At 43.9% G+C, this 26848-nt stretch overlaps 1 protein-coding gene across 2 annotated transcripts in view; it reads left to right on the top strand.

Annotated features, from left to right (window-relative positions):
• The window catches only part of GALNT10 (polypeptide N-acetylgalactosaminyltransferase 10), an 85937-nt gene extending 60115 nt beyond the window's left edge, over positions 1 to 25822 (top strand). For both annotated transcript variants that reach the window (XM_072145528.1, XM_072145529.1), the window contains exons 5-12: positions 9630 to 9815; positions 10134 to 10317; positions 15523 to 15640; positions 17642 to 17749; positions 18478 to 18699; positions 19680 to 19796; positions 19871 to 20020; positions 20478 to 25822. In XM_072145528.1, the coding sequence (XP_072001629.1) occupies positions 9630 to 9815; positions 10134 to 10317; positions 15523 to 15640; positions 17642 to 17749; positions 18478 to 18699; positions 19680 to 19796; positions 19871 to 20020; positions 20478 to 20645 (1253 nt within the window). In that variant the 3' untranslated portion in view covers positions 20646 to 25822. The remainder of the gene's footprint in view (positions 1 to 9629; positions 9816 to 10133; positions 10318 to 15522; positions 15641 to 17641; positions 17750 to 18477; positions 18700 to 19679; positions 19797 to 19870; positions 20021 to 20477) is intronic.
• The last annotated feature ends 1026 nt before the right edge of the window (positions 25823 to 26848 follow it).

Raw genomic sequence — 26848 nt, 5'->3', positions numbered from 1 at the left:
ACGATGGGTAGGAACTCTTCTGCCTTAGAAATGGATACTAGCATAAAAACTTGCATTCTAGAGGACCTGGTTGTATCTATAATCGTCCATGGAAGACATCGGTCAAGGTTGTTGAGATCCAACGTTGACCTCCATCATATACGTCCACCTATGGGTCATATCCCCAAGTCTAAGTTTAGCTGACTATTTTGTAATGTGGTTTTCCAAGGTCACAAGTCTGTATTTAGGACACACTGTCAATAGGAGATTGGTGAGACCCGATTCCTTTCACGGAACTGGAACCCGGAACCATTTTCATCCATCTGATTCACCCAGTCAAGCAAAAGAGTCAATAAACAGGATGATAAACCAAGAAGTTATCATCTTTATAGAGTACCTATCGCCAAGTTATACATGCTAAGGGACAAACCTCATGTGATCGCCATTGTGCCCCTGATTAATTTGGTGTTTTTTTTGTTTTTAATCCGCCCACCCATTCAAAAGATCCCTGGAAGTTTATATGTGAATTAGCTCATTCTACACTTAGGGGGTGGTATCCATACTACACTTAGGGGGTGGTATCCATACTACACTTAGGGGGTGGTATCCATACTACACTTAGGGGGTGGTATCCATACTACACTTAGGGGGTGGTATCCATACTACACTTAGGGGGTGGTATCCATACTACACTTAGGGGGTGGTATCCATACTACCCTTAGGGGGTGGTATCCATACTACCCTTAGGGGGTGGTATCCATCTGACACACCCCTGAAGAACATAAAACGGTATCCGCCCCCCTGTAATTCAAAGGGACATATTTATTGAAGGGGTGGACAGATTTTGGAAATACAAATTCCGAATGGTTCAGGTGCACTGCAGCTATGAAATTATGTATGTTATTTAGGATTTTGTTCTTTAACAGGTTAAGGGTAAGAGACCAAACCTAGCTGTCACTAAAATGGTTCTTTTGGCTTTGTTCCCACTGCGGGTGTAAAACTTTGTTGCAAGCATTCCCTTTTTAATGTTTTAAAAACCCATTTACCTATGAAAAAAAAAATGTCCAAAGTCATATGCAAATGAACTGAGAAGGGTCACTTTTAGAGGCTGTTTATCTATCTGGACCTCTGTAGCATCTTCTGGTGACATTGTAAAGATGAGATTTTTATTGGGCTTGTGGTTTTGTGAGCCACAGAACCAAAGATACAGGCAAATAAAAAAAAATTGGAAATTGGATCTTTTATTTACAGCTTTGCTGTGACTGTAAATTGGGTTAGCAAGCAGCCAACCACATCTATTACAGCCCGTATGTCCCCGACCTACAATGGCCTTATGCCTTATTTATTAAAGGTGTTGGACACTAACAATCATTATAACACGGAGGGCGTGGCTTTGTGAAAGTGGGTGTGACCTGTATGCAATCCAAAAAAAAAAATTCAAAAAAATATTGATCCATAAAGATTTTTTTCTCTTTACAAGCACTTAGTAGGGTCCGTTTTTCACTGTAGGTGGATCTTTACGATCATGATATCCAGAAGCCTTTATTTCCTGGTTCCTGATAAATAATTTCCTCCGCCTTGGCAGCTCCATCAATACAGGAATCTTCATGCTAAATTTGAACAGCTGTTCTTTTTTTCTCGGCAATCAGAGTAAATTATTTAGCTGCGCTCTGTCTGCCAGAACCCTAATTGCCTCCCTGAGAGCCTCTTTATTTTTCCACGGACCTCCCGTCTGTTGCGTCCCCAAAGATCGAGCGGCGGTAGAACAGTATCGTCTCCACTCTGTTGCCCTTTGGTTGCGCGTTGCCCTTCATCGCTGATTAGAATCTTAATGGTACATCCGATGCTCAGGTTCTAATTGCAACCTGTTGGACCCATAAACACCTCGTCTATCACACTTAGAGGCAATAAAACCAGCCGTAGTTATCTAATTTTGGGAGTTGTGGAGATCTTAAGCATGCTCTACAGGATTACCATATACCGCATGAATATTCTATTAAACTTTCTTCTACAGATTAGTCTGGTCCTAAGGGTCGAATGGAAGGGAAAAAAAAATTAAAAACTTAAATCTCTTGGAAGGATTGTCTCCAGATATGTAATTTACACCACAAAAAAGATGGATCAGTCCCTCCCTAACTACATTTGATGGCGTTGGGGGAATCATTGGTATCGTAGCTTTTGGACCTTTAAAGGGAACCTGTCACCAGGAGACCCATTTTTAGCACTCCCCCAGTCCCCATAGAGCATAGTACATACACTGCCAAAGTGTTTTTGTATAAAAAATAGGTTTTACAGAAAAAAAGATATGTTATATTGTACCTTTCATTAGCATCTGCTGTGTGACTAGGCAGTTGCCTATTGGGAGGGGCTGGAAAGGAGCAGTTCCCCCCCACCCTTGGGGAACAGCTCCTCCATGTGACCTTTTCAATTATATGAAAACACCCATCACTGGGCTTAGCGACGCCCCCTGCTCCTCTACAGCCAATCCCGAGTGAGGGGAGTTATTCATATATTTGAAAAGGTCACATGTTTCCCAAGGGTGGGGGGGGGAACTGCTCCTTTCCAGCCCCTCCCATTAGGCAACTGCCTAGTCACACAGCAGATGCTAATGAAAGGTACAATATAACATATCTTTTTTTCTGTAAAACCTATTTTTAATACAAAAACACTTTGGCAGTGTATGTACTATGCTCTGTGGAGACTGGGGGAGTGCTAAAAATGGCTCTCCTGGTGACAGGTTCCCTTTAAGTTGTGGAGATGACCTCAAAGTGTAAATTGTATTTGAGATGTACACCCAAAATAGTCTTTCAAGAGGTGCGTTCCCCCCTCCCAAAGAAGGCTGGTAGTGTGCAAGGATGGACTATGCTTGTTTTTTATCAAGAAGGTGGGGTGTACATGAAGAGATGGCATTTTTGGAAGAGGTGGGAAACTGAGACCTAAAAAATTGGTAGTTGCCAGGGGAGAATCTTCCTAATTGGTCTTCGCAGTGAAGATAGTCTGTATGTATAGCATTTGCTTTGCTGGGAGAGTTAAAAGGGGAGGTCTCCCTAAAAAATGGTGGTTTTTATTGAGAAGGCACGCTTTGCTTGTGGAGGTTGTAACATGTAGGAGACGTTGGGCTTTTTAAGGACGTAGTCTGCATAGGTGGTGTTTTCAATGCAGATGGGTTGTATGTGTAGCATATTTTGGAAGAGAAAAAGTGGAGGTCTCATCAAAAATGGTGGGGTTTATCGAGAAGGCAGACTTTGCTTGTGGAGGTTATCCTTTTGGTACCGGTTGGAGACTGAGACCTACAAAAGTTGGTGTTTTCTGGAGGTAGTTTTAGTAGGAGTCTATGAAGATAGACTGCGTGTGTGTGTGTATATATATAAGTATACAATGTAAGAAATAGTTGAGGTCTTACCAAAAATGGTTGTCTTTATCGTGAAGGTGGGCTTTGCTTGTGTTGGTTGAGACCTACAAAAGTTGGTCTTTTCTGCAGGTATTCTTCAGGTGTTCTTCTCAATGAAGATAATCTGTATGGTGGAAGAGAAAAAGTTGAGGTCTCTTCAAAATTAAATGGAGCTCTGGTTGAGCATATGCACCAACGCTTCATTCATAAGGAGCAAAGATCCAAACCTCATTCCAGATTTACAAAATATTTTGCAGACTATAAGGCGCACTGGACTATAAGGCGCACCATCAATAAATGCCTGCTAAAACGTCTAGCTTCATAAATAAGGCGCACCTGATTATAAGGATGAATGACCAGCAGGTGGCAGACCTGTGCACAGTTCAAGGCAGCTGTTGTCTGTAAGTACGGTTCATATATAAGGCGCACTGGACTATAAGGCGCACCTTTGATTTCTGAGAAAATCAAGGGATTTTTTTGTGCACCTTATAGTTCGAAAAATACGGTAAATCAGTTTGAGCTGCAATACCACACACAACCTGTGAGCCGGAGTGGCGCTGTTATTCAAAGTAATCAGACTTTCTAATGTGGTGTAACCCTTTTATAAACAGGTTAATTTTACCTTGGCCGAAGAAATATTTTTCCGACGGTAACTTTCTAGAAGTGGACGCGCCGGTACCTCATTATTTTGTTCCATTTTGACAGCGTTACTCAATTTGCGGTAGTTGTAAGAATCCTTGGCAAAATACTTCTATCTGATCTCTCGGCTCCCCGCTGGGACCACTCCCGCCATGTCTATTCCTTGAAAGCCAAACACAGTTTCTAAATTATTAAAACAGTAAAGCTTTAATGTCTGGCGCGGCGCCCCAGAGGACCGCAAGCCAAAAAGTTAAAACTGTTGTTTTTTTTTTTTCTCGTAGCATCGGAGGAAAAGAAACGTTACTTAGCGCCAGAGGCAAAAGTTTACTTTATAAATAATGAACAAAATCTGTACAGAGGAGCTGACGTATAGAAATCCTGCTGTATGAGGGACCTAAATCCCATCAGCAGCGCTAAAGAGGTCACAACGGGCAGGGGTCCTCCACTGCTGCAGTACTGATTCCATCCAGCAGATGGCAAGATACTGTACTCCTGCCTCCACATTGCCTTATCCATTTTCTCTATGCATCCCTCTAAGAGGGACCCAACTGGTTTTAATCAATGAAACTACTGGCAGAATTCCCTCTTTTACCTATTTTTTAAAAAAAAATCTTCTCCAAACTTATGTGAAAATGAGCTGAGAAGAGTCATATTTTAAATGAGGCGAGTCAAATTTAAGGGAGAGTCAAATCAGATGCCCCTATCTTTGGATCTATAGCATCTAGAAACATACAGCTGGTGTGCTATTAAAGATAAGAAATTCGGTTGTGGGGGTGAGAGAGGGGGGTGAGGGGTGAGAGAGGGGGGAGGGGAGTTGGGATTGATTGTTGTGGTAATGTCTTTAGTGTTGAAAATGGAAAATGAATTAATATGATCCCATTTAAACAAAAAGATAAACTCCTCTTTCAGATTATGATCTACAGAATCACAGATACAGCCTGTCCCCTACTTAAGAACACCTGATTTACAGACGACCCCTACTTACGAACGGACCACCGAATGTTGTAATTTACTGTACTTTAGTCCTAGGCTACAATAATCAGCTGTAACAGTTATCACAGGTGTCTGTAATGAAGCTTTATTGTTAATCCTGGTTCTTATGACAACCCAACATTTTTAAAATCCAATTGTCACAGAGACCAAAAAAAATTGTCTGTAGTTACAATTATAAAATATACAGTTCCGACTTGCATACAAATTCAACTTAAGAACAAACCGACAGAACCTATCTTTTACTGCCTGTAATTGGAACTGTGAGCTGCAGATGAAAATCTAGTTCCTGCCTATTTCTCTAACTGCCTGTACTGTATCTCCTGTTCTGTAGAACCACAATCCTGGTGCGATCTGAAAAATGAGATTCTTATCTTTCATACGACACCAGAAGCATGTTTCTAGGTACCATAGAACCTAAGATACGTGCCGTCTGAATTTTTTATTTCCGAAGTGAATAGTGCAGCTGATAATTGGAAACTTTACAATATCTTTTTTATTAAGTAAAACATTTTTTTGGGACCATTTTTGCCTTCCTAAGTAAGTATAGAGCAACAAGATGAGGAGAGGAAGCAAAAGCTTGAAGTACCAAGAGAATATTTTACTGTCGTCTGTAAGGAGTTAAGCCATTGCAAACTTTATCAACTTCTCCTTATCTGTCAACTGTCAGTGAATGTGACTTTGTTATTGATGAATGTGAGAAGATCAGATTAGAGATGTCTGAAGTGTGAGACCACCACTGATTTCCAAAGTGAAGCCCCTCTTTTAGAGATGCCCCTCAGATGTTTCTCTTCCTGAAAATCTGCAGCTTTATATGAATGTTATATTCTATGTTATATGTTATGTTATGTTATATTCTATTCTATTCTATTCTATGTTATATGTTATGTTATATTCTATGTTATATTTTATGTCTTCCTCTAAATGATTTGGTGATCTCTGACATGTCAGAAGTCTTGATCCATGGTGGCTCCAGGTGCTGGTACCCTCAATGTCAGGCCTATGCACCCAGGGCCGCCGATAGGGCAGTACAACTGGTACTGCCCTATGGGGCCCGGACTCTAAGACACTAGGGGGGGACCCGCAGGGCCGCATCTGCCATGAGGCGAGATGAAATGCAGAATGCGGCCCTCTTTAAAAGCGGCATTTTGCAGCTCCAATCTGGGCGATTCGGGCGCCCGCTGGCGCCCGAATCTCCCTTCAGATAAATCGCACCTGTCTCTTTAAGAAACAGGTGCGATTTACATGCGGAGCGGCGCAGCGCCTTTACGGCTGCTGGCGTCGCTCCGTACAGTGCAGTGACACAGGCGGCTGATGATGACGTAACGCGCCTGTGTCACTCAGCCAGAAGAGCCGCTGCCAGAAGAGCCGCGTGAATATGGGAGCCGCGCGCCGTGGGAGCACCCTGCCGTGAGGTAAGTACAAGTTTTATTATTTTTATTGTCCAATTATTAATTAAATATATATATTAGGGGGCGATTACTACTGTAACGGGGGGGGGGGGGGGTTTGTCTTCGATATATACTTTTTTACTAGGGAGGCTGTGTATAGTTATAAGGGGCCAGATCCCATTTTTCCTGGGGGGGGGGGGGGGGGGTTGTATATATTTATATGAGGGGCCAAATTCTTATTACACTGGGGGGGGGGGTGTGTATATATTTATATGGGGGGCCAAATTCTTATTACACTGGGGGGGGGGGGCTGTATATATTTATATGGGGGGCCAAATTCTTATTACACTGGGGGGGGGGCTGTATATATTTATATGGGGGGGCCAGATTCTGTTTATTCTAGGGGGGCTGTATTTATTTATATGGGGCCAGATTCTGTTTATTCTGGGGGGCTGTATATATTTATATGGGGGGCCATACTCTGTTTATTCTGGGGGGCTGTATATATTTATATGGGGCCAGATTCTGTTTATTCTGGGGGGCTGTATATATTTATATGGGGGGCCAGATTCTGTTTATTCTGGGGGGCTGTATATATTTATATGGGGGGCCATACTCTGTTTATTCTGGGGGGCTGTATATATTTATATGGGGCCAGATTCTGTTTATTCTGGGGGGCTGTATATATTTATATGGGGGGCCAGATTCTGTTTATTCTGGGGGGCTGTATATATTTATATGGGGGGCCATACTCTGTTTATTCTGGGGGGCTGTATATATTTATATGGGACCAGATTCTGTTTATTCTTGGGGGGGGGGGGTATATATTTATATGGGGCCAGATTCTGTTTATTCTGGGGGGGCTGTATATATTTATATGGGGCTGGATACTGTTTATACTGGGGGGCCTATAAAAATAAATTATATATATATATTCATTAGGAGGTGCTATATATTTACTTCAATCAGGGTAGTACTCTATATAAATTCACATGTAACATAATAACTGGGTGGGATATATTATTCATAAGATACAATAGATTACTTTGCATCATGTAAACCAAATATTGGGGGGGGGTCTGTATTAATAAATTAGGGGTGTTGTATATTGATTGGTGCTGTACATGCTATAATTCCAGTAGAATATTTATATATAATGAGGGGATGTGTTCTATGTGGGGTAGCGTGCGGTCACTTGTGTTGTGAGGGTTATTTAAGAGCGCAGTGTTGTTATCCAGGAGACTTTATACTGTAAGTGACTGTGGTATTTTTAGGGACGCCGGGTGGAGATGCTGCACGGAGCTGAAGATATCTGGCTGTGAATTCACCTGTGATACGTCATGGATTGGAGAACCCGGAATAAAGTCCTCCTGATGGAAGAGATTGTCATCTATAAGGTACTAGATGCCACTAATGACTCCCAGATCCTGTAGTCAGTCACACAGTGTCAGGGAGCTGTCTGTAGGGATGTTAATTGTTAGTAAAGTTTTCAGCATTTTCTGAACAGGTAGCGGAGGGGGGGGGGGGGGGCAGCATTTTAATATTCTCCTCAGGCAGCAAATATGCTAGAATCGGCCCTGGGGGGGGGGGGGGGGGTGCGCAGTGCGCTGCGTACAGTTCTTTCATGCTTACCCTGCCGCCAGCGTCGCGTCGGTCTCTGCGCGCTTCCTCCTGGGCTGGCTGTGTGATCCCGCGAGATCCAGTGCTGGGTCACAGCCTGGTCTCGCGGGATCACACACTGTCTGCAGGAGAAGAAGGCGCGCGCAAGAGAACGAGAAGAAGACCGGAGCAGCCTTTTCCTTTTTGTAAATATATTTTGTGGCTGGGGCCCCGGGGGGGAGGGGGGGGGTTGTGGATAGGTCTGATGGGGGCAGAAACGGCTGACCTGAGGTCTGATGGATAGGGGCAGAAACGGCTGACCTGAGGTCTGATGGGGGCAGAAATGGCAGACTTGAGGTCTGATGGATAGGGGCAGAAATGGCTGACCTGAGGTCTGATGGATAGGGGCACATTAAGCTGACCTGAGGTCTGATGGGGCACATTAAGCTGACCTGAGGTCTGATGGGGCACATTAAGCTGACCTGAGGTCTGATGGGGGCACAAGACGCTATTTGAGGTCTGATGGGGGCACGATACGCCGACCTGAGGTCTGATTAGGCCACGAGACGCCGATCCCTGTACTGTGACATCACTGTGTTTATTATCCCTGTACAGTGACATCTCTGTGCTTATTATGTCTGTACTGTGACATCACTGTGCTTATTATGTCTGTACTGTGACATCACTGTGTTATTTTTATAGTGTGGTACATGAGTATTTTGTCTTTATATATATCCCTTGTTTAAAGGGAATCGAGCACCAGGTGCACAGCATAGTACCTGAAGGTATCATGCTATGCACCTGATGACCCTGACTTCAGCACTGTAAGTTCCATCAAAATGGCCTCTATGGTTATCCTTTAATGCTTTTATAAAGAATTATGTTAATTACCAGCTTAGGAGCAGTGGGAGTGCTCCAGTGCACCTAAGGGCTCCTTATGTCACCCAGCGGCCAGTCCTGCGGACTGCGGTGATCCGAAATCCCGATACCTGTGCCTGCTCAGCAGCCTCTGTGAATCAGTGTGCAGGTGCTGGGACTTTAGGTTTCCTTGGGGCATGCAATGAACGCTCCTTCTTTTCCTTCCCATTGGTTCTGAGGAAATATGAAGTCCTGACCCTTATGCAGTGATTCACAGAGGTTGCTGAGCAGGCACAGGTACCAGGACTTCAGATTACCTCAGGACTGGTGGCAGGGTGACGTAAAGAGCCCTTAGGTGCACTGGAGCACCCCCACTGGTAATTAACACAATTCTTTATTAAAACATTAAAAGATAGTGGCGGCCCTAGCAATTGCACTTTATAATGTTATATTTGTTATATGTTGTCTGTTAAACACTTTTATATGTTTACTGTTCACCATGCTTTAGTTTTTGATGCCATATTTGCACTATAATAAATATACTTGACCAAAAGTATGACTCCTATTGGCAATCTACCAGAAGAGTGTGCCTTGTCGTAGCAACAGGCCTCAAACCCTGTTTGTGAAAGGTCACTGCGGGGGGCAGGAGGCTTGTTCGGTTTTGGGGTGTGTTGGGGCCCAGACACTTTTGCTGTATGGGGCCCCGAATTTCCTGATGGCTGCCCTGTATGCACCCATAAGGTCTCACCCCTCATGTGTTTGTCTCCTCATCTCCTTTATAGATCATCTGAAAAAGCGGCTAGAGAAATACATGGTGAATTTCCCCAAAGTACGAATAGTGCGCACCAAGAAGCGAGAGGGCCTCATTCGCACGCGGATGTTGGGAGCCTCGGTGGCCATCGGAGAAGTCATCACTTTCCTCGACTCGCACTGTGAGGCCAACGTCAACTGGCTCCCTCCGCTGCTGGGTAAGAGACGCCACCGATACCGATCCGCCATATCATTTACTGCATCTGCGTGGATCGGTCTCTCCGTTTACCGATCATAGCCTTATAGCGAGTCCTATTTGTGTCTTCTCTTCTGTGCATCCTCATAGCAACCATTCTCCGGAGGACCGGCGATTGTCACTTCTTCTCTTGTTTTTGGTGGAGCGTCTGACCTAAATCTCTTACTACAGGGGAGATTATGTGCAGACAGCTCGCAGTCTTCTGTAATTGCTGCACGCGGTGGCGGCTTATCTGCATGTGTTGCATCTGTCTATATGTAATATCTGTATCCTCTCGCAGACCGCATCGCCCAGAACCGCAAGACCATCGTCTGCCCCATGATTGACGTCATCGATCACGACAACTTTGGATACGAAACGCAAGCGGGAGACGCCATGCGGGGGGCTTTTGACTGGGAGATGTTTTACAAACGCATCCCCATTCCTCCCGAGATACAGAACTCTGACCCCAGCGAGCCTTTCGAGTAAGTTTTCTTGTTTTAGTTTTTTATCTGCTGTGTTATTAATCTAGACTTTTTTTGCAAACTAGAAGTTCATCCTTTAAGTTGTTCTGGAGGTCCCCCCCCCCTCCTCCTGTAAATATTCCCGGAGGCCCCCCCCCCTCCTGTAAATATTCCCGGAGGCCCCCCCCCCTCCTGTAAATATTCCCGGAGGTCCCCCCCCCCTCCTCCTGTAAATATTCCCGGTGGTCCCCCCCCCCCTCCTGTAAATATTCCCGGAGGTCCCCCCCCTCCTCCTGTAAATATTCCCGGAGGCCCCCCCCCCTCCTGTAAATGTTCCCGGAGGTCCCCCCCTCCTGTAAATATGGTCCCCCCCTCCTGTAAATATTCCCGGAGGTCCCCCCCCCCTCCTGTAAATATTCCCGGAGGTCCCCCCCCCCTCCTGTAAATATTCCCGGAGGTCTCCCCCCCTTCCTGTAAATATTCCCGGTGGTCCCCCCTTCCTGTAAATATTCCTGGTGGTCCCCCCTTCCTGTAAATATTCCCGGTGGTCCCCCCCCCCCCTCCTGTAAATATTCCCGGAGGTCTCCCCCCCTTCCTGTAAATATTCCCGGTGGTCCCCCCTTCCTGTAAATATTCCCGGTGGTCCCCCCTTCCTGTAAATATTCCCGGTGGTCCCCCCCTCCTATAAATATTCCCAGAGGTCCCCCCCCCTTCTGTAAATATTCCCGGTGGTCCCCCCCTCCTATAAATATTCCCAGAGGCCCCCCCCCCTCCTGTAAATATTCCCGGTGGTCCCCCCCTCCTATAAATATTCCCGGTGCTCCCCCCCTCCTGTAAATATTCCGGTGGTCCCCCCCTCCTATAAATATTCCCAGAGGTCCCCCCCCCCCTCCTGTAAATATTCCCGGTGGTCCCCCCCTCCTATAAGTTTTGCAAATGCAAATCTTAATGAAGAATCTATTGCTATGCGCCTGCAGGTTGTACGCAAACTCATGTTTCCATGGTAACTGACAAACTCGATATAGTTTTTGCTCCTCTATACATCCATTTATCTTCTGCCTTATGTAGGGTAGAAACGAAGTAGACGAATGGACTGCAATATAGTGGATCTGACTACACAAACTCTAGTTGTAGTCTGTTACCATGGAGACGTATAGTCTGCATTGCAGTCATTTGTAGACATAAAATAATCAGAATTTTTTTTTTTAAATATTTTTTTAAGTTGCTATATTATCACAATTATCCGTACAGCCGGGGGCCTTATAGACACCCAATTTTGACACCTCCAATTTGGCTGAATACATGATTCTTAAAGGGATGGTCTTATGAGGAGAACCCCTTTCTAAATGGCAGGAGGCAAAGCCGTTTCTAAAATAAAGACCTGTCGCAGTCAGAATGGTTTTAAGATGTTGCTTATAAAAGTGAGTCCCGAGGGAAGCATCCCCTTTTAGGCAACCCCTTTAAGAATGTTCTATGCACCTGTATTGTACATTCACCTACACAGAGGGGCAGCCTACCCATATAAGTAGGGTGTCAGCATAGCCCAGTATCTATGTCTCTAAGCTTCATAGATCTGATGTTTCTGATGGATTCTTCAAACTTTTGTTGACTTTTTATTATTATTCTTTTTTGTGTTTTTTTTATACATAAAATATTTCCTTTCATCGCATTTGATGTTTGATTGTCTAGAAAAATGCGCTTCCAAGGTTGCCGCAGTAATGGATCATTTATGACGGGATTCAGAGATTTCAATAACCACGAGCGCGATGACTGATGCTTAACCCCTCGCGCACCCTCCGCCACGTTCATACCTCTCCGGGCGGCTTTGTGTGGAAGGAGATGGAAGGGTTACATTTATTTTTCTTTTTATCCCCCATTTGTTATCGTTGAATTGTCATAAATGCAGAATTGTGCGCTCCCGTCACAGGCAAAAGTATTGGTTGTGTCTTGTTACCAAGATACAGAATCGGAAATGCAGATATTAAAGAGCAAGGGGGGGAGGAGGGGCGCGGAGGGGTTTATTAGCTGAACCCTTTAAAAGGTCGATATTGAAAGGGATTTTTTTTTTGTTTTTACAGCTTTTTGTAAAAATTGCATGAAACCCGACCAGAACCCAACATAGTCTGGTTCAGGATGGTAAATCCGTTGGACATCGAAATGGACCTCAGGATGACACTTGGCTAACTATTTCCTGTCCGCCAAGAGTGGTACTATTACGGCCTGGTGCCGTGACATCATCTGTGGGCACCCAATGGGTGCCATGGCGGCCTACAGTCTCCTAGAGAGTCATGACCCTCCTATGTATAATGATATCCACTTACCTGCCAACGGCAAAGATCAGCAGTGAAATCTCTACATACTGCAATGCATTAGTATTGCAGTATATAGTATGAGCAATCAGACCCTGCAGGGTTAAAGTACCCTAGAGGGTCTAAAATAATAGTAAAAAAAAAAAAGTCAAAAGTTAAATCACCCACACACACACAAACATTAAAAATTAAATCAATCAATCTGAAATATTTTAGGCATCGCCACGTTCCAAAATGCCATTTTGTCAAAATACTTAAAAGATTATTCCCAGTATGTTGTCATGCAGCTAAGTACCTCCCAGATCATGTTTTATTCATGACTTGATGTGGCGTCATCATCTAGAAAATCAACTTTGAAGTGAGATGTTACATGGTTGTATAAAGTCAAGGAGGCGGAGAGTTTAACACTGAAGTCAAGCTCTCTCTTCCTCAGAAAGCCCCTTCTATCTAATTGATGGTCCTCTATGCAGAGACGTCACTAATCAGATCTCCTGAAGTCCAGTACATCATGTCAATCACAAGAGGAAGCGTTCTGAGGTGGGGTGAGCTTGACTTCAGTACTAAACACTCCGCCTCCTTGACTTTATACAACCATTTTACCTCTCTCTTCAAAAATTATTTTGCTGGATGGTTCCAACGCACTGGGCCATGTAAAGCCGCTTTACAACAGACTTGTATTGATTTATAAGGTCACTTACTGATGTCAGGTTCCCTTTAACTGTGTATTTAAATAACCAATCACTATTGGTCCTAGAACAGGAAGTAGCTGTCTACTGGAGTTCACCGTTTCCTGTCAGCCACGATGATAGTTTCGATGAATCCTCCTTTTTTTTAGATGTCAATCACTACTAGTGAATCCCCCGTCACCTGGAGATTTGTTGGTCCCTTCCATGCTGGGAGTTGTAGTACAGCGATAACATTGGTGATGTAGGAAGTAGCTGAAGTAGCTTCATCCTTGGTCACGGAATATAATAATTTTCGCTCTTGCTACTAGTCTATCCCTCTGTTCCCGTGCAGTCGGGGTTGATATCTTTATCTCGCTTCACCCGGGGCTGACGACGTCTCGTTGCCTGCGCTCTGACTAATTACCTGATTAGCCTGGCCTTTGTTTCCTGACACCGCATGATGGAGTGAAATATATAAGGACTGTAGCGACGCCAACACTGGCTGACATTCTGTTCTGCGCCGTTCCGTGGAATGTTCTTTGCCTTTAAGGTGTAAGGATGGAGATACATGTACATACATCGCATGACGCATATGTCTGACTCACGAGCGCACACAATAGTCACTCCATGTCATTGGATTTATACAGCAAAGTCATTTAAAGGAGTATTACCAGCTTAGAAAGTGATGCCATCCTGCTAAGATCAAGGATCCTAAAAATATAGGGGGCCTCAGTTTGTGATCCTCCATTTTTGGGTTTGATAAGTATCGCAGAGATTTGGCTCTTAAAGTGACGACTTATGGTAATGGGAGGGAGCGCACTTCTAAAGGCTAGATCTTCTGAACCATGGCACTTAGAACACCAGGATACTAGTTCTGGTGTCATTTGTTAGAGTAGAATCGTCCCTTTAAAGGGGACACTTTATCTCAAGTTTTTTTGTAATGTGTGTTTGTGACTGTTACATTTCCAGTCAGAAGTGGGGGCGGTATATAAAAATTGCTGATTGTAACTATGGATTTCTGTGGTTCTGTGGCACCTGGAAACACCATCCTGGTGCAATGTTAAAGGGAAGATTCTCCTCTTATAAATGACACCAGAACTATTGTCCTATTGCTGTTTGAAGGGTGCCACTGTCATGACTTCTATACACATATCAGCACGGGTATGTGAAGGTATAGCCACCGTTAAGCGGGTAGGAGCACCTGATTCACACTTAACATTTTGGACCTTACATGTCATTGGAATACAATAGTCGAATACTACAATCTTTTTTGTATCTCAACCTCCCCAATAGTCAAAGCAGGACTCCCACCCCTTCTGTAGTCGGGACAGCAAGATCCATCCACTATCGACGAGATTGGCTTGCTTATCGATGTAAGCACAGAGCAGCTGTATAAAAATTGATGTGCAGGACGTTGTGTGTAGTCTACATACATGAAACTTAAATGGACTCTAGATCTTGCCTCTTTAAACTACCATCCCCCTCAGGTAGAGTATGAAATGTCCTTTCCAGAATACCCTCTTTTATGTGAAATCTCAGCCGTTTACCAATTTAAAATCTCCTCCAAAGTCACGTAAAAATGAGCATAGAAGAGTCGTATTTTACCTGAGAGGAGTCAAGTATAGAGGCTCACTTCAGATGCCCCCATCTTTGGTTCTATAGTATCTAGAAACTTGCTGCTGGTGTCAATTGGAAGATCAGGATCTCGTCTTGCAGGGGACATCCGGCTTGTGATTCTGTGTGAAGGAGCCAGACTGAGATACAGACGGGAATTGGGTTTTTATCTGGAAATTTGTGGGAATTTGACAATTAGGCGTCTGAGGTGACACATGATTGTGGAGGAGATTTTGTATAGGTAGAAGGGCAAGATGTCACATATTAGAGGGAATTCTAGACAGGACATTTCACCCCCTAGTTTACGGAGGTCAAATTTGTTCAATCTGTGAGCCAAGTTATTGTAATGTCATACATAGTCTGTAGTGCGCAGCTTCTTGCCCATCGTGGCCCGGTGATCTTGGCATCCTAAGATGTGAAAATACCCTCTGTTTTTGCGGCCTTGGAGCTCAGTAAAGCATAGCCGCGCACATCTGCTGTAAGCCGCCCCAGAGCCAGCGGGATTAATGGCTAAGAACATGGAGCACAGGCGACCGCGCTCCTAATACAGATGGAGCGTTGTCTGTGGCCGGTGATGTGACTGAGGAAATGTATTGTGTGTGTGCAGCGACTCCATCACCTCTCCTCTCTCATCGTAGGTCTCCCGTCATGGCCGGTGGATTATTCGCCGTGGACAAGAAGTGGTTTTGGGAGCTCGGAGGATACGACCCCGGCTTGGAGATTTGGGGAGGAGAACAATATGAAATTTCTTTTAAGGTCAGTCTGGGGGTCGGGATAGGCACCTCTGACTACCAGGCACGTTCCCGTCCACCGGATAAAGTTGCAGCCCCTCGTAAATTAGTCGCCCGCCCCTGTGACAGGGTGAGGGACCAAACGGCTCAGTTTATTGTGCCGAAATTAAGATAAAGTGGTGCAGTCATCCGGAGCTGATAGATTAATAACCGAGCCGAAATCACAAGCACAAAGGGCCGGCTGCTGGGAGGGGGCGGGAGGAATCTGGGAAATGAAGGATAGCCGGGCTACGGGGGCTAACTAAGCCGATTTATTTTCATGCTGAGCTCATTGCGTCGCACACAACTTATCCGGACGGGGAAGCTAAATAGGAGATGAATGGCAGCACGTGCCTGTGCTACTACACAGAGATAATACACGGGAATGTAGGACCCTATGTGGTCCCCCCCTGTGATAGTAACACCACTACTGGGCCCGTCACACAGCTTTCCACAGACTCTGAATAACATTTACAACTATCGTAGATTTATGTTCCATTCAGAATCCATGGAAAGCTGAGTGAGAGCATCCATGAGGTGACTACTACTTGTTGTATCTCATTTACACATTAGAGCCATTGGGGTATAATACTATTTATATACACATTAGAGATATGGGGGTACAATACTACTTGTAGGTTGACGTGCACACATTAGGGATATAGGATGTAATACCACTTGTATACTCCTAAATACTCATTAGGGATTTGGGATGCAGTACCACTTGTAGGCTCTTATGCACAGATTGGGGATGTGAAGTCATCCATACTTTAGGGTTATGGGGTATACTGCTATTTTCAGGCTTGTGTGCACCCATTAGGCATACCGAGTTTCTCACTACCTGTAGGTTCTCTACTACACATTTGGGATAAGGGGTATCCTGCTACTTAATAGTTCTCATATGCACATACTTGATATGAGGTGCACTACTAAGTGTTTAAAGGACACCTGTCATCAGGTCTGCCACTAGTCCTGTCACTACTACCTGTTGGAGCAGCTCACAAGGATCCCATCCCAGCCTTTATCTAGTTATTTCATACATTAATCATTGTAAAATCATCTTTTCTTTATCATGTAAATGAGGCTGGTCACATGGTCAGAGGCAGTGATGTCACCACTGTTACCCCTCCCCTCTCCTCCCTCTGCTGCATGTCTGTGTGTAATGTATAGTAAAGCATTGCTAGTGTGTGTGCTGCATCTGCTGACATGCTGCATCCTCCTAATATACAGGTGAGAGACACAGACATCAGCTACACAAGTACCTGACATGTTCTGCTGTAACATGGCTGCCTGGAGCTGCTGTATCTCTCCTATACACACACACACATGCACACACAGGCTGCAGGGGGCGTGGCCACCAGCACCAGGAAGCACATCATTATACAGCCTCACATCATTATACAGACTGTCAGTCATGCACTGGGGGTGTGGCTGTGCCGCCCACTCATGAATAAGGTGGGCAGCTTGAATATGCTAATGACTCATTGGACATTTCACAGGTCATTTGCATACAGCTTTAGGACCTCATTGCTTAGGTTTACAGGCATGTAGAGGGACAATGAAGGGATAGAGGCAATGCTCTCTAATGGCAGTTTATGAAAATATATTTAGTTTAGGGGGGTTATTTTGCATGACGGGTTCTCTTTAAGCAGAAATGATGGAAATCTTGTATAGTTGTAGGTTGCTATCCCCATGTTATGGAAATGTGGTAAACTGCTCTTTGTAGGTTCTCGTGTGCACATGGGCTGTACTACCACTTGTCGTTTCTTTTAGAGATATGGTGTATAGTATTACTTGTAATATCTATGTTACTACTATGTTTAGATTCTTGTGTATGCTGTTGAGATATGAGGTACAATACTATATGTAGAGTGTATGTATAAGTTTTTATACACACCATATCAACAGTGCGGTGGTGGTAGTAATAGAGGTTGTATCAGTAATACTAATAGTACCGCACATAGTAACCATATTCTGTTCCCCTTAGGTTTGGATGTGTGGAGGCCGAATGGAAGATGCTCCCTGCTCACGAGTCGGACATATATACCGGAAATATGTGCCATATAAGGTTCCTGCGGGTGTCAGCTTAGCACGGGTAACTCTTACCCTCAGTCACTTCTCCAACAATTATACACTAAGGATCGGACATTGATGCATATTCCTGGAAAACCCCTTTAAGAGAGTCAGCAGTTTTCACTACAAGTAATGTATTGGAAAGCTGGGTGATCATAGCTCTGTGTGTGACATTAGTAGCAGCAGGACTGTGAAAAGTGCACATCCCTTTAAGAATTAAAAAATTTTTTTTTGTCTAAAAATTACTCCGCTTTACTATCCGGAGTATTTGGAGAGCAGATTCCCCATAGCCGCGGTCCCTGTGCAGTACATTCATCCTATACATGTATCCTGCCTGTGGACTGAGCAGACACCCGCTGACAGCCTCCATGACAGGCGCCTCTGTTCTCTTCATTGACAGAGTCCTGGCACCGGGAAGAGCGACCCCCAGGGACATCATATTCCGAAATAGCAGCCCTGGTGCCCCAAACGTCAGTCTTTTTATTTTTTAGGGCTGTGCGATGTGAAGCTTTTGCACTTTTGTAGGATGTAGCTGTAGATAAAACCAGATGGAAATGTCACTACAAACGCCCAGTCGTATAAAGGTGTGACATTTACAGGCTTGTCACTATCCCCACACTATGTGCTTTATGGTCTAGTTGTACTCCAGCGCCATCTAGTGGACGGGATCCAAACGTTTAGGTTACAATTTCGGATTGTACACTAATAGATGGATGTAGTGAGATAAAAGATATCCCCGTCTTATTGCAGAATTTGAAGAGAGTGGCAGAAGTGTGGATGGACGAATACGCGGAGTACATCTACCAGCGTCGCCCGGATTACCGTCATCTCTCGCCCGGAGAGGTGGCGTCACAGAAGGAACTCCGCGCCAAACTGAACTGTCAGAACTTCAAGTGGTTCATGAACACGGTGGCATGGGACCTGCCCAAATACTACCCTCCTGTGGAGCCTCCTGCAGCGGCCTGGGGAGAGGTGATTTATTATTACAGTAACATGAATGATTACAAGAAACATTATATACATTAAACTACCTCAGGTTATGGATGAAATGTCCTTTCTACAATTTCCAGTGAAATATCGGTTACCCGTTTTAAAAAAAAATTCTTTTTCAAGGTCATGTGAAAATGAGACGAGTCATTTTTTACCTGAGATGAGTCACTTTTAGAGGCCACCATGAGCAGAATGTCACTTTAGATGCCCGTATCTTTCGTTCTATAATACATGTTGCATATTAAAGATAAGAATCTCACCTTTCAGATATCATCAAGCTTGTGGTTCCGTGAGTTACAGGACTGGAGGTACTGACATATGTAAAAATAACAAGTGTGGGAATTGGATCTTTATCTGCAGCTCTCATTCTCGACTGTCTATGACTGCTTCTGTCTCCAGTTATTGTAGATCACAGAACCATAAGCTTGATACGATTTGAGATTCTACTATAGGACGAAAGATATGGGCATCTGATACGACACTCTCCCTCCTGTAACATCTAAACTTGACTCATTTCAGGCAAAATATGACTCTTCTATGCCAATTGTCACATGATTTTGGAGGAGATTTTGTTTTACAGGTTAACGCATGAGATTTCACATAAAAGAAGGAATTCTAGAAAGGACATTTCATACCCGACATGAAGGGACTGGTAATTTAAAGGACATCTACCACCAGGAGAAAGACTGTATGCAAATGAGCCCGAGGGGTTTCCGACTCCATTAACACCTAAGGAGCCTGTAGCCCCTCTGGTTGAAATCTCTAGTTTATGGTCATCCATATGGTATGAAATTATTGAGGCTCCCATAGTTATATATTAGTGCGCTGGAGTGGGAGATCTCTTCCCTGAACACAGCACAGAGCAGATCTCCCGCACCAGCGCACTAGAGAGTTATGGGTTTGGGTCGTTGCTGCATATATTACAAGTGTATTTCGTGTAACTCTATCTTGTCGCCCTCTAGATCCGGAATAAGAAGATTGGTCTGTGTGTAGACGCTAAGCACGGGGCTATGGGTTCTGAGATGCGCCTGGACACCTGCACCAAGGGGCGTAAGGCTGACGCCTGGAGTAGCCAGCAGGTACAGGGTGATGGTGCACGCCGGGTGTTACTCGGAGTAATTCGATCAGTGCACTGACATGTTACGTCTCGCAGGTGTTCACCCTGGGCTGGAGGGAGGACATCCGTCCTGGAGACCCCTTACATACAAAGAAGGTCTGCTTTGACGCCATATCACACACAAGTCCGGTCACTCTCTTCGATTGTCACATGATGAAAGGCAACCAGCTGTGGAAGTACAGAAAGGTGAGTGCCTGCAGCATATCGCGCTTCTATCGATGTGATAACCACTTTGTGATTATAACGTATGCACTGATCCAGTATGGGTCGCAACGTCGTGATCTTACAAGGGGGTTGTACCAAGTGTGCAACTACTGCTAATACTACTGTGAAAGTGTCGGAAATTACTGAGCACAGCGCTTGGGTATCTTCTGTACTGCAGAAATACCCAAGCACTGTGCTCAGCAATACTCCAATACTATATACTGGAGTGGTAATATTTATGCTCGACCTGCTCCTTCATAAATTTGTGATACATAGACCCCCACACTCCCATCCTGTACATAGGGAATAACTTACAAACTAAGTGAACTTTAATTTTGTCGATATTTACCAAAGGAGGGAATTATGAATATCACACCACCCCATGCTGAATATGCGACAGGCCTAACTCCCTGCTACGTCGTTCTTCTTTTTCCTCCAGGACAAGACGATATATCACCCCACCAGCAACAGCTGTATGGACTGCAGCGAGTCCGACCGCAGGATCTTCATGAACATCTGCAATCCCAGCTCCCCGACCCAGCAGTGGACTTTTGAGAACACCAACTTCACAGTCTTAGAGACCTTCAACCGAGAACGGAGCTTATAACATCAAAGGAGAAGGCGGAGGAGGGTTATACATATATAAATAGGAATATATATATTTTAAATCTATATTTTTTACTGTTGGGTGAGAGATCGTTTTCCTTCTGGCAAGAAGATTTTTCTTTTTTTTTTTTATGTTTTTTTTTTTCTTCCCATTTGTGTGTAGGGTTAAAAAAAAAATTAAGATGAGAGACCGTGAATGTGTAAATGCGTTATCTCTAAATGATGCAGCAATAAAGCGTAAAGGGAGAGAGCTGACCCCACAAAGTTACGCCAAAGTTCTGATAAGAATTCTGAAGATTTTCAGTATTCACAACCGAGATGATGTGATTGGTCGATACAGATGACATCTATATGCACGAGACCCCCTTATGGCAGATGCTGTGGTAATGTAATAGACGCCGCTTCCGTTGCGTTAATGCTTTATATTACGGAGCGCTCTGGCAGCCTGCGGTTTGTCAGCAGCTGGTAGATTACGCCGCACTGCAGGCATGCTGGGGTTTGTAGTTTCACGACAGTTGTCAAGGCATTGGAAGAGTGATAGTTTTGCAGGTTATGCCTGCTGGTATCGGGCCACAAACAACGGATCATTGATCCGTTTTCGCGGTTCCTATGCAATCCATTGCCGATGTGTATGTCTGTAAAAACAGCCCGTGTGTCAACCGCAAGGCTGGCAAATAACGCCACTAATTTGTTCCGACCCCTTGAACGGTCACATGATTGTTTTACGTTAAAACTGGCACCCGGATGACTAACTTGTTACATCCGTATTTTTCACGTTCCCATAGATTTCTATGGGAGGAAAGCGGCTCTGCGCTTTGTGCAGACTCCACTTTTTTCATTGTTTTTTTTAATTGTTAGAAGACTCCCCTTTTAAACCTGAATTCTTTGGTTCACATGCAAATGTGTCCATCCCATACAGATGGGTTATGATATGTCCAGCCATGAGGGGAAGGAGACGGAATCCATCACTTCCATAGATATAGACAGACTATAATAACGTCTCACATTACCATAGCATCTGCTTAGAAACTAATATAAAGCTACATTTTGCTCGGTTTTGTAGGTAATTGATGCCTCATAGATGGAGATCGTAAGCAGAAGACCACTTTACCACCTACTTTTACCTCACAAAATTAGCAGCACCCTCATGTGTAGGGTGTGAGGTAAAAGCATAGTTGGGAATGCGAGCTGCAGATAAAGATTCCCGCCTTTTTCTTTAACTGCTTGTATCTCTGGTTCTGTAGCTTACAGATCTGTAAGCTTGATGCCACTTGAAAGATGAACTTCTTATCTTTCATTTGATACCAGAACCATTGAGATAGAGGAAATTCTAGAAACTGTATTTCATGGCCTGACTGAGGCAGCTAGTAATTTAGTGGGTAAAAGTTGGTGACATGTTCCATTTAAGTTGTGATTCTGCTATGAATCGATTTTCTACGCATTGAGAGGAAGGATAGAGCTCCCCTTATAAATGCAGCATCATTAGAGTAACTATCTTGGAAACGTATGTGGAGAGTAAATAGATAAACTTGAACTATTACTAGTGCCTTGCAGGACAAGAGGAGAGTGGATGTAGGTGGAGCGTGGCCATCGTGCAATGTGTTGTTTTTTTTCTCGCCGTTTACCTCTGTTACTCACAAAAGCCATTGGTGTGAGTGCGTCTTACCGACTGGCAAATAATCGCCGTGTTGTATCTGCACGCCATAGCAATGGCGGACACCGCTGCACAAAAAAAGAATTACACATCTGTGTCCCTAAGAGAAGGGGGGTGCAGGGAATATTAGTTTTACACCCCCAGTCTCCCCCCGTACAAAAATTCCATTATGGAGTTATGTATAGTATATATACATGTGTCTGATGAGTGTTTTTTTTTTCTTTTTGGTTGTTTTTTATAATTTTTTTTTATCATTTACATTAGATTCATCTGAATCAAGTAATTCTTTGACACTTGTAATCTGTATTTTTAATGGACATTAATGAGTCTGCATGGGATGTGAATTTTGCCGAATCGGCAGCTAGCGCCTGCCAAATTCAGCCTTTGTGTGCATTTAGTCTGAGGGTGGTGACACACGGGGTTTTTGGGCCGTTTTTAGTGCATTTTCAGATCGTAAAAACCGCATGGGTTTTTGAAAATGCATACGTTTTTTAATTCAAACTGGTCAAAAATGCATGCGGTTTTTACAATCTGAAAACGCACTAACTAAAAATGGCCTAAAAACACCACGTGTGTCACCACCCTAAGTCTTCTGTTACACCACTTCACCCTTTCTAATCTCTGTGTATGGTGTACACCAGATTTTGATCTTCACCTTGTTTTACTCTAACCTCCGGTGCATCTGTTGGCGCTGATTTCAGCGCAGTCTCAAGCAGCCACCCTTTACGTTGCTAGCAGCCAGCCTATTTCTCCTCAGATCATATACTGACACTTTCTTATGGGATTTGTTCGTTGCTGCTGCCCTATCAATTTTATTTAGATTGAGCTGCAGTACCACCCATAACCTGTATATCCGGGTGGCGCTGTTTCTTTTTAAAAAAAAGATTAAATTGTATACAGCCCATTTTACACTCTGTTATATTATTCATCTGCTTATAGTAGAATCACAATAATGGAGCTTCAGATGAGCGGTCTTTACCCAGTAGTTTTATGTATGCTTCTGTTTATCTTGTGTGGGTGGATTGCTGTGTTACCGTGTAATCTACAACCTACCTCTGCTTCCATAACACAGCAGCACAGGTCCCTGTTGCATATGATTTTTTTTTTACAGGCTGTATATATATATATGTACAGTAATAGTTTCCATTCTTACATTTTCTCCAGGAAATATATAGATTATACACTCCGCTGTATGATGACTACAATCTAGATGAGGCCTACAAGCAGGGTCAACCACTCCCTGTGGAATTGCATGGAAATGTATTAGATGTATTTAGTTGTCTCTATAAGAACTAGACTCCCACAGTAAGGGACTACAAGTCCCATCATGCCACTCCATGCTTTTTTTGTGTATTATGATATGGTCATTTCTAGCAGGTGGCAGAATTTATAAATGGATTTCAAGGGTGAAGTATTGATATGTCATCGATTTATTTAGGAATATTGGGGCACATTTACTTACCTGTCCTGTTGCGTCTGCCGATCCGGATTGTCGGACGAGGATTCGGAGCTGCCGCGATTCACTTGCAGCATGCGCCCGATTTCTTGAATGTGTCGCTTCTCTGCTCAGGTCCGCCGGAGTTCACCATCTTCTTCCCGGTGCATGTGAGTGCGTATCTAGCGACACAATTTGAATTTTAAATTCCGCGGTTTGTCCGAATCAGTTGGGTTGTCCGACGGCCACGCCCCCCGATTTGTGTCGCATGAAAGCCAGCGCCGATGCGCCAAAATCCGATTTCGTACGCCAAAAACCCCTGTGCAATTGAGGGCAAATCGGAAAAATTCTGAAAACCCGACGGAAATGCGTCTGACGGACCCTTAGTAAATGTGCCCCATTATGTACAAAAATATATTTGGAGATTTGGCCCTTAGTGATGGTACAGTCAGTATTACAGCACCCATTCATCTCAAAAATACATTCTCTCAGGCTGCATTCACACGTGGCATTTGCCTTGCGTTTACGTGCGATTGGTAACCAGGACACATTGTCTTCAGTATAAACAATGCAATGCAAAACATTTATTTATTTCTTAAAGGTTGGTCTTGATGGACTAGCGTTTTTTCCTGGCCTTGCGTACTATGATACTATGACACCGGGTGCTGATGTTACAGATCGCATGCCTTTCCATGGAAGCACATATATTATACATATTATACAGTAGGAGGGTGGTGTAACATGAAGTATTATTTCTGGACATATTGGAGCAGATTTACTGTAAATCTGCCTTTATGGCCTATAGCAACCAATCACAGCACAGCTTTCATCTGACCAAAGCAGGTAAAGGAATTCTAGCTGAGCTGTGATTGGTTACTATGGACAACAGAGTTTGTTAGCCTAAATGAGGCCTTTTCTAAAGTATAAAGTATAATCTACCGTTTATGGGGGAGATTTATCATAAGTCTCTTAGACAACCAATCCCAGCTCGCATTCATTTTCCCACAGATGTTTATAAAGCTGAGCAACTAGTACAGTTTTACCTCAGAAATTTGATGATCTCCCCTCAAATCTTTATAAAATGTACATGGTTCCTGTCAAATTTTAACTACAATATCTGGCAAAGCTGTGAAGTGTAGTTTGTTTTATAACTTCCACTTATGAATATTATAAAATAATGATGGCATCAAGTATAGGGGTCTAACACAAAGATGTATTAGTGCCGCATTTATGGGTCATAAACAACCCAAAATTCTTAGGCCTCATTCACACGGCCGTTGGGGGGCATATATTTGGCTGACGTATATACGTCCCCCATAGGCCGACAATGGGCGCATGGCACCGTACCGTTCCCTACCCGGGGAAAAGATAGGACATGTCCTATCTTACCCCATAATATGGTGCTGTACGCCATGTTTCTCTATGGGGAGAGGGCGGGGGAGGCTACACTACGATTTTGTCCGTAACATCTAAAGTAATGAAGATGAATGTGGTCTCTATGTAGATGCAACATGGATCCTATTCACATCCGTGTTGCAGGATGACGCTACAATATGTGTTAGCAGCCGCCATATGGCACCATCCGAGGGTGTAGCGGATATCACATTGACGCTTGCTGCTGCTGATCTATGAGGAGCTTGTCATAACTTCCCAGTGAAATCCATATATAAAATCCCACAATCGCGTCTAATGACGGACAATGTATTATAATCGGTTTAACAATGCCAAAAAAAATCCCACTTGCAGTGTTGCGGTTGTCGCAATAATGGTTTTTCGTGTCCAGAAATTAACAATTGTGTGAATTGTCTCCATTGTAACTTAACATTCTGGATTGGGGTTTCCTGTGACATAGGGGTGGTGGCCCATTAAAGGGATCTGTCCGTCCCATATTTGTTCTGATTCTAGGACCCTTGGATCGGTGAGAGGGGGGGGGGGGGGGTGATTCTAGCACTTTAACCCTAGTGGCTTGGATAATCTTTGATGATTTTTTTTCCTGACATAATGCATTGCTAGGTTTTTAAAGGCTGAAAGAAGACTTATTTTGTAATGTATTTAAATTAAATAAATTTTACAGAGATTTCTTTCTTAACATGCGTTGTAGTGTTTGTCACTTTTTATGTACCTCTTTTATATATTGGACGTCTCTGTACAATACCAAGGTTCACATCTTGGATCGAGGACTGAATGAGAGAGGCCTATTCACACTGGATAGAGCAAAGTCTGCAGCAGAATACGGAGTGTAAATTAGGCCGCGGTCACACGTACCGCTAGACGTCCATTCATAACGCGACGTTAGCGCACAGGGGTAGGTCCTCGGCCCGAACGCATATGCGCGGGCCGAGGACCTCCCCCTGTGCGCTAGCGTCGCGTTATGACGGACGCTTAGCGGTACGTGTGACCGTGGCCTTAAGGGGCAGCTCTATCAGCTGTTTTGCTACTTTTTTTGGCTCAAGTATGTGTTTGTGTCATATTTGTGTCTTTTTGGAGACTTTTCAAAAGTAAGTGGCGCATGAATTTTAGCCTTATTTAACTTAGAAATTCAGATGTTTTTCCTATTTTATGATGTGCGACTTTTCAAAAAATATCTTTAAAAAGTTTCAAAAAAGTTCCTTTGCAGATCAGGTGTACATAGCCTTGTTTTTCTTTTTGTTATCTGCACATGTTGTGGATTGTCATGTACAAAATCTGCGTTTTTATGTGCGCTTTTCATGCAGATTTTCACAATTCCATAGACAAAAAAAGTGCATGCAAAAATCTGTGAAGAACCACCAGTAAAGTAACATGATTATTATTTTATTTTCTGCACCAAACAACCCCCGCCCCCCAAAAAAAGGTTATCTGCACAACTCACATCCACTGCGTAATACAGCAGCATAAAAGTGAATTTTCCGCACCCAAATCTGCATGTAAAATCCACATAGATGCAGCAAGGTGTGCAGATCTCCAGTCTTCATATAAGGGCACTGACCTCACTAAGAAACCATCAAATACATTGGAAACGGCCAATCCCTATCCTCTGCTGAGGTTGACTCCTCTCTCTGCATTCAGGGCAGAGCCGGATCATCATTGGCGCTCTTGGAGCACCGGCGCCGGGCCCTGCGGATAGCTGGCAGTC

The sequence above is a fragment of the Engystomops pustulosus genome, chromosome 4, assembly GCF_040894005.1.
Source record: "Engystomops pustulosus chromosome 4, aEngPut4.maternal, whole genome shotgun sequence".
In the NCBI taxonomy this organism is placed as follows: Eukaryota; Metazoa; Chordata; class Amphibia; order Anura; family Leptodactylidae; genus Engystomops; species Engystomops pustulosus.
This window is presented reverse-complemented; position numbering and strand designations above follow the sequence as displayed.